This window comes from Megachile rotundata, chromosome 11 (assembly GCF_050947335.1).
Source record: "Megachile rotundata isolate GNS110a chromosome 11, iyMegRotu1, whole genome shotgun sequence".
NCBI lineage: Eukaryota > Metazoa > Arthropoda > Insecta > Hymenoptera > Megachilidae > Megachile > Megachile rotundata.
The window spans coordinates 13,338,849-13,347,326 of record NC_134993.1 but is presented as its reverse complement, the minus strand read 5'-3'; the positions used below and the strand labels follow the sequence as shown (position 1 = coordinate 13,347,326).

Here is an 8,478-nt window from a genome sequence, read left to right as displayed (position 1 = left end):
GAGAAAAAAGGTGCATTTCATGGACCAAAAAATTGTCGTCTATCTAGCGGCGAAAGTTGGAACTACAAAAACAGAAAAACTCGATTTTCTCGAAAACTAGGCACTTCTTCGAAATTCCAAGATATACAAATTGTTCCCTGTCGTCTACGGAATCGATAGAATACCATTATGACACGCTAGGACTATTAATAACGAAATTAGAAAAAAGGTGTAATTCATGGACTTTTTCGATTAGTTCTAACTTTTACCGCTAGATGGACGCCAATTTTTTGGTCCATGAAATGGGCTATTTTTCTAATTTCTTTAATATCGGTCCTAGCGGGTTATAATTATATTCGTTCGATTCCGTAGGCGACAAGGAACAATTTGTATATCTCAGAATTTCGGAAAAGTCTCTAGTTTTCGAGAAAATCAAGATTTTCTATATTTGTAGTTCCAACTTTCACCGCTAGATGGACGGCAATTTTTTGGTCCATGAAATGGGCTATTTTTCTAATTTCCTTAATAAGGGTCCTAGAGGGCTATGAAAGCACTCATTCGATTCCGTAGGCGATAAGAAACAATTTGTATATCTCAGAATTTCGAAAAAGTACCTAGTTTTCGAGAAAATCAGGATTATCTATTTTCGTAGTTCCAACTTTCACCGCTAGATGGACGGCAATTTTTTGGTCCATGAAATGCACCTTTTTTCTAATTTCCTTAATAATGGTCCTAGAAGGCTATAATTATAGTCGTTCGATTCCGTAGAAAACAAGGAACAATTTGTATATTTTGGAATTTCGGAAAAGTGCCTAGTTTTCGAGAAAATCAGGATTTCCTACTTTCGTAGTTCCAACTTTCGCCGCTAGATGGACGCCATTTTTGTGGTCCATGAAATGCCATATTTCTTTATTCTCTAATATAAAGCTTCCAGCTTACTACAAAGCCTATTTTCTTACGTTATCATGCTTGCAGAACGATTTACTATCATGGGTGAGTCTTAGAAATGCTTTATTTTCGTAGAAAACGCCAATTTATTATTTCTGTATATCCATATTTGACAGGTATACGTACCATTTCGAAAAAGCGCGCGTAAATACAAATTTTGAAATGTATGTATGAATGAAGCTGTCAAAATACTTTGGGACTTTAAATTAATTACTTTATAGTACACTACTGTCTTTTATATATATTATATGCTTTAAATTAATATTATACTTTAATTAAGAATACGAATTTGAACATTAATTTGCATTTATGACTGAATACATTTTATTGTGAATTCTAAAATCAGCGTTTCGAAACGTAAAGTGTGCAATGAGATATCTCTCCTTCAGACGTAAGTTTCATACAGTTCTATTGTTCATCGATTTTTTAAACGCCTCCTGTGAATTTAATATAGTGTACGTCTATGTTTTCCTCTATTAGGATGACGAACCCATAGACATGGAGGGGATTCCCTTTTGCCACCATTTTCCCTAGAGAAGGCATATTTGCTTGTATAGGACGAGTAAACATGAAATTCGAAGTGATTTTCTTGTTGTTTGTGTTTAGTTTTCTTGCCGAAGCTGTCACGTACAACGACGACGACGAGGAATACGAGCAAGGTGACTAATCGAATTCCATCAAATATCACGTCTATTCAGAACTGTCAAGTACTGCAAGCGAGGTGTCATCCGGTGACGCGTTCCTATTTTCTAACCTATAAATCCACGGTTTGACGTCTCAAATATTTGTCAGTTGATCTAACACAGTTCTATCATGTAAGACATAATTGCTGTTTGTAGAGAGTCCAGGAAACGGCGGCTTCAATCCACTGTACACACTCAGGAAATACATTTACGGATACGGAGAGGAGGATGCGAACGGAGAGTATCGTAGAAACGTCAAGGACGATGAACTGGAGAACTGGAAAGGTCGATGGATGCCTGACAGACCAGATGATCCACTTCCTCCGCCTAAAATATTTCCAGAAAATGAACGAGGAGACTTATCGGTACATTCCCTTCATGGAATTCCAATGGGACAACCCTCTGCTACCTGTGATGATGCCAAGGTCTGTTGATTTTATAGAAAAGATCACTTAACCCTGTAATCTACAATTTTCTGAACAATTATATCATTTGTTAACATCAAGACTCACTGCAGACTACAATCAAATTGAACACAATTCAATTGCAGTGAAAATACAAGTCTAGATACATCTGAATGTGCGTCATAACATATTGTAGAGTGAGGGGTTAAACCTTCAAATATATTATTAAATATAAAATAATAATTGTTCTTCTCTTTCAGACAAACTTGACATTAGATTGGGATGGAAGTCCCATCAACCACACCTGTTACGACAAGAAAATAGTACCAGACAGAGAAACCCTGGCATTCAAATACTGCTTACACATACCAAAGTATTACGTCGTAAGTCTCTTGCTCTCCTCTTCATCCTGTGCATCCCTAAACAGTATATAACGCGAATGCAATGTTACAGGCGATGCACAAATGCATGTACGAGAAGATAGAGTACGACGACGACGTGCCACTATAGTAAGTATCCATTTCACTAACAAAAAAACGACCACAAATACTTTGTAACGACTATGCGTCCTCAGCGGAGCGCACAGACCTTTATGGCCAGTCTATGGAGAGTACAAATTTTTGCCCAAACAACGATGGCTGCACAGCCTGGAGGTAATTGGAATACTTGGAATCTCTTAGTTGTGCTTAAATAATGTTGTATTATATTTATCTAGCATGGAGCCATCGTGGCGTTGTATCATCCGTGTGCCAATCCGTTGGAGGTGAAACGCCTGAAAAATCTGGTCACCGGCTGCTTGCGACGACATATTATTACTCCTAGTAATGCGTTGAGTGAACAGCGTGTAAGATAAATGTCCGACTATCGGTAAAGCTGAATTTACATCTGTTGAATGGTCGTGTGAACTGAGTGTAGGTGGAGAAAATTTGTGGAGAACCAAATGTGGATTTTAGAATTACCAAGTAATTTGTTGCTGAGTATAACTTGTTATCAAGTGCTTTGTTACCAAGTACAACTTATTACCAAGTACTCTTATCATCCAAAAGGTGTGAATTCAGCTTCAAAACCTTTGAAAGAACCGCCTAATCACGTGACTCCTCCTCAGCCATTAGCCGTGGTCTCCTGGGGATGCAGACTGACGATGTCACGCGTAGATCCTTCACTGGTGATCGAGTTCATACGCGGACACGCCCTTCAAGGACCAGAGAACATCTCCAAAGACGGTGATTTTGAAGAGGGTCTGTTGTACAGAGCCAGAACAGTGTCCGACTTGAACGACACGACCTTATGCCCGAACGCGATCGACGTTTAACCTCGCCAACATATATACACACCTCTGCGTGTACATATCGCATTACTTCATTATTTATTTACTGTATCTTGCTTGGAACCGTTTCTAACGAGGTTGAATAAAACGATGCGCTGAAACGATGGTCTTCCGTATCTGTCCGTCTCAAGAAGGGCGAAACGAATGAACGTCCGATGTACTCCCGTTACATATTGTATATTGTTCATCTTTCGAGAGAAGATCGTTAAATACATTGAACATCGTGTCGGTTTTTAAAATCTCTTTGCGGACCTTTGTTATCTACAAACGTATAGTAACTTGACTCGTAGTGCTGCTGACTATAATCGTTATTCCTGCGAATACGTATCTTCGATGATATATAAAATTAAGGTAAGACAGGTAACGCTACGATATTTCGTTAATGTAAAATATACTACTCGTCTACTCAATAGTAAGTCGTTAACGTAAAAGAATAGAATTGTACAGCAAACGCTTGGCTTCGTTTTCGCTTTAGTAATAGAACGGTGGATCAAAAGGTGATTTGACAACGCGAGGGGAAATCGGTTCGCGAGACCGAAAACGACGAATCTCCAACGGTTCTATACTTCGCGTTCGGAAGCCTTCGTCGACTCTCGGCCGCGCTCGGCCGTCTTCGTTACTTTTCGCTCCCTTCGCTACTTTTCCCGCTTTGTGCATTTCCTTGGCGACGATTTCGCCCTCGCGTTACTCGAGGAGGCTAAACGTTACGACGGTGGAGGATTCTTAAGATTATTGCCAACTTTGTACAGTATCGATTAATAATATAATGATAATAACAGTGATATATCGTATTAAAGACGGAAACGAAATAACGATCTATCGTTTTCAAGAGAGAGAGAGACAGAGAGAAAGAGAAAGAGAAACATATACAGAGAGAGAGAGAGAGAAACGAAAATTCGCGTACAACTGATAGGCAGAAAAAACACCGTTGATTTTATTTAATAAGTCACCGTTAATACAGATCTCTGTCTTTTTTTTGCTAGTTTTATTTTACGAATTTTTCCCTATATGATGTATTCTACGATAAAAAGTATTCTCGTACTTTTCTTTGAACGTGCTAAAGTTTTGCTGCCTTATATTTCGCTCGCCCCAGTTGTTCGAGGGCCTCCAATGCGCGGGGCATCTTTGGAAGATTTCCCTCGCGTACAAGAAAAAAAAAAGCTTCTCTCGTGCTCGCTTCCTCTCTCGCAGCCATACACCCAGTCACGCGTCTCATTCTCGACTGTTTTTTCCTCCCCTTTATTCCCTCTCCTCTCATTCACTCGCACGTTCACTCGCTTTCTCGCTCTTTCTCTCCCGCTCTCTCATTCCCTAATTTGTTTCTCGATAATGTAAATTTTATTATAGTAATCTCACTTTGTCGCGTGCCGGTCAAGAGACGCGACCGCGCAACTATTCTCTTATCGATACGATTTTTTTTTTACTTTTACTTTTTTTTCTTTAACACTGACTCCCCATCTCGATCGTTCTTTATTTTTTGTTCGTTTGTTCTTTTGTCTCAAAACATTCGCAAACTTACGATTTACGCTCGAAAGTGGAATTGACACTCATAAGGTTATTGAAATAGTCTCTCGAAGTGTAATAATTGCACCGATGCGCGACACGACCAATATTCTCGATGCCTCGTCGCGTTTCAACGTTTTCATTAAAGCGTTCCCTCTGCTTCGGTTCCTGGTTCTCTCGTTCTATTCTTCGCCCGACCGCGTCTGTCCGTCTCGACTGTCCGTTTCCCTCGCGACTGGTCCTCTGTCGTTGACGACAAAGAAAAGATGTAGAGGGGAAACTCGATAGGCAGACAGAGAGACGCGCGAGAAGCGAGCGCGAAGCAAGATCAGTGCTCGCCGCTCGTTCAACGAAAGGAAATCAACGAAGCCATAGATAGCGTATATATTTGACGGAGAAAGCCTTGTTCCATTATTTAGGCCAAAATGCGTAGAACGCGCGCACAGCAGCGTCGATGATCTCGCGCCGCGAACCGATTACATGTTCGATGAAAAATCGTGCGCCGGGAAATTCGATGGTACGAAATTAAGTTTGATTCTTCAATTCCTATCGCGAGAATCGCTACACACGAGCGCGCACGCATTCAGAGAAAAACACTAACGAACGTACGGTTTTTAAAGCTACGAGAATGAAAAGACAGGCTAGACGGTAGATCGATGTTTACGGAGCGGAGGTTAGAAAAGTCGTCCTGCGATACGGCAGAACGATACGTCGAATAGAAACGCGAGTTGCATTAGGGCCTATAGAAAGGTTTTTGTAACCGAGAACACCGAGAGAAAGAGAAAGAGAAAGATGGCGTTCGATCGGAAGGAACGTTTGAGGAACGCGTCGATCCAAGGACAATCACATACTTTTCTTCCTCTTTCTTTCTCTCTCTCGAAAATCCTCCTCGGGACGCCGCGATCCTCGCCGTATTCCTCTCGGCTCCAATCGACGCTCGAACGCAAACCCGAAGCGCAACGACGAATACGAATTGCCTCGGCTCTTCGACGACGGTTACGACTCGTCACAGAGGGATTTTACGCGCAATCTCGACGCACTCTCAACGATTAAGTAATAGATCGTGGCAACGTAGCTATCTAAACTAACAATCAGTATGCTTCTGTACAATGCAAAGTGATTTTAAGTATCGTTAATTATCCTTTTAAACCATCCCCAACTTTATCATCATTACCGTCACCGTCGTTCTCACACCTTCGCCGGTCAACCTCTCTTTCCATTTTTCCATTCGTACCGTCGCCCGATGGCGTACAGCATCGTCGTTGGAGCGCACGACGTGGCTTGTGTGTAGCGCAACCGTTCTTACTCTTTTTTATATCATTCTGAAACGTTAACCCATAATCTTTTAAATGTAACGTACCTCAACGTTCATATAATATAATCAACAAAACATTAACACGAACGCCGCCCGTACCCTGCTCGAAAATATCCGCTGCGATAATCAACGAGCAACAGGCGCCGCGAATAATAAATTATTATCGTTAATATATTACTCTTCGACTGTGCCGACTAACTATTTGTATATACATGTAATATGTCTCTGCGTGAACATAGGTGCGCGCATGCGCATACCGTGACGCGCGCGTGCGCATGCCGTAACGCGCGCATGCGCGAACAAGCGGTACACTCTCCGCTTACGCGCGTATATCGTAGCGTACGCGCGTATGTACGTATACGCGACTCACGGCGTACGCGCGTGCGCGTACATGCGTACATACGTGTACACGCGTACGTACATATAGCATTAAATATGTATACGTTTCTCGCGTACATACGATATATTCGGTACGATCCAGACTTTATCGTCGACGATTGTATTAGCGTTAATTATTCTCCCGTAACACCTATATTATATATTATTGCTGCAGCTTTATAGATCTCCTCTTCTCTCCTTGTCCGCGTGTGTTCTTATCATCGGTACGTCCCGTTGCTCCTCCTTCTTTCGCTAGCTGATCTTCATCCGCGCCCCGTGTTCCAGTCGCTTTCGACGCATCTTTCCGACTCTGGACGAATTATTTCGCTAGAACTGCCATAACCAACGAAAATTGTCTATCGTTCGGTGAACCGCGCGCGCGTGCCCTCGTCGTCGTCGTCGACGGATCATTTACGCGACAACGAATGCGTTACCCACGCGCTGAACTGAAAAAAACCGAAACTCTTCCACAAATTTTCTTCGCGATTCTCACAAGGTACTTGCGTACAGTTTTCCTACCACGCCCAAAGCCTAATGGCGTTTCGTGTAACGTTCAAAGACGTCGATGGAGCGACGGCCGATGGCACCGTCGAAAGCGACAATTATTTCCGTCGATGTTACGCATCTAACGTCGCGGCTTGGAAATTCGTCCTTTTCGCTCTCCGTCAACGCCTCGCCGCGTCGGTAAATCGCGCTCCGTCGTTACCGTTCCGGATCGACGCGTCCACGCTTCTACGGTAAAAATCGAGTCTGCCCGGTCCTCACGCTTCGTCTCCGATCCGGAACGGTTACGGTAGGGAATTCAGAAAGAGAGAGAGGGGCCATCTACGCCATAAGTAGAATCGTGATATGTAGCGTAGCGATCGTGTGCGTGATACACGCATCGTGCGCGTCGAAATTACTACCGCGACCGTTCTTCGAAACTATTCGTCGTCTGTAAAGAACTAATTTCCAAGCTCGGTTAAGAATCACAGTCAAAAGAATGCACTTTGCTAGGTGTTTGGTAATACGACACCGCGACCACCGAAGATACCGCGACGGGATTGCTCGATGGTCTCGCGTTACAGGACAACTCCATTGGGTTTTAGGCTCGATTTTCCTACCGGCCGATCCTCGTTGCCTCGATCGTCGGCTACGCTAATCGCTGTTGGATCGTTCGGTAATGTCGCCGCTCGTGCGACTCGGAGTTTCTAGCTTCCTACCGAGAATCGAAAAGGAATCCATCTACGAGGGCGGGGATCGTCTCGGGGAAAAAACGAGGAGACTAGCGGTTTCGCTCGACGGAGCTGAACGAAGGGGTGGCAATTTTCTCCAACTACGACGACGACGACGACGGCGATTCTTCGTTCTTCGCGTCGTTGACGTAGCCGTGGACCGTGCTCCTTGTACGGCCGTTTCGGCTCCTGATATTTCTCGGTATCGCGATAGCGGATGGGCAGTACGCGCGACGAAAGGAGGAATTCGACGGCGATCCGTGGAACGAGGAATGGCGTGCTAGGACGAAAGGCCCGTCGACGAGGCCGCGTACGAGGTCGAAGTCGAGACGACCGGCTGACGGACCGAGCGAGCGAGGTGCCGCTACTGCTTTCGACCAAGATGGCGTCGATGCTGCCACGATCGGAACGCTGATCGTTCGACTCGAACAGGGCGCCGCGTCCAACGTTTAGGGCCGATTCGCCTGGATACAGGTGCTGCCGACGGTTCGCGTTTACGTACACCACGGCGACGCGTGTGGATTTTTCTGGAAAGAAAGGAACACAAAAAGGAAAACCAATCGTTTCGATTCAACTTCTTTAACGACAGAGGGCTGCACTTCCAAAAACCTGCTTAGACTTTACTTGCATTTCTATGTAATTTCTATACAGTCTATATAGTTTATATAGTCTATACAGTTGTATAGTTCTATGTAGTCTATATAGTCCTATTAGACTTTACTATAAA

The 8,478-nt window shown here is 43.6% G+C and overlaps 1 protein-coding gene across 1 annotated transcript; it reads left to right on the top strand.

Annotated features, from left to right (window-relative positions):
- Nucleotides 1–1,413: 1,413 nt before the first annotated feature.
- Nucleotides 1,414–3,442, top strand: LOC100875586 (uncharacterized). The gene is made up of 7 exons (XM_003699303.3): nt 1,414–1,586; nt 1,767–2,035; nt 2,275–2,397; nt 2,468–2,523; nt 2,589–2,667; nt 2,730–2,858; nt 3,120–3,442. The coding sequence occupies exons 1-7, from the start codon at nt 1,496–1,498 to the stop codon at nt 3,324–3,326; spliced, it is 954 nt and encodes a 317-aa protein (XP_003699351.3). The 5' UTR covers nt 1,414–1,495; the 3' UTR covers nt 3,327–3,442.
- The last annotated feature ends 5,036 nt before the right edge of the window (nt 3,443–8,478 follow it).

What these genes read in the sequence shown, in the direction of transcription:
- LOC100875586 (XM_003699303.3), top strand. Translation starts at nt 1,496, where the DNA reads ATGAAATTCGAAGTGATTTTCTTGTTGTTTGTGTTTAGTTTTCTTGCC. An exon ending in CGACGAGGAATACGAGCAAG is followed by an intron (nt 1,587 to 1,766) that starts GTGACTAATCGA and finishes TGCTGTTTGTAG; the next exon opens with AGAGTCCAGGAAACGGCGGC. An exon ending in GATGGCTGCACAGCCTGGAG is followed by an intron (nt 2,668 to 2,729) that starts GTAATTGGAATA and finishes ATATTTATCTAG; the next exon opens with CATGGAGCCATCGTGGCGTT.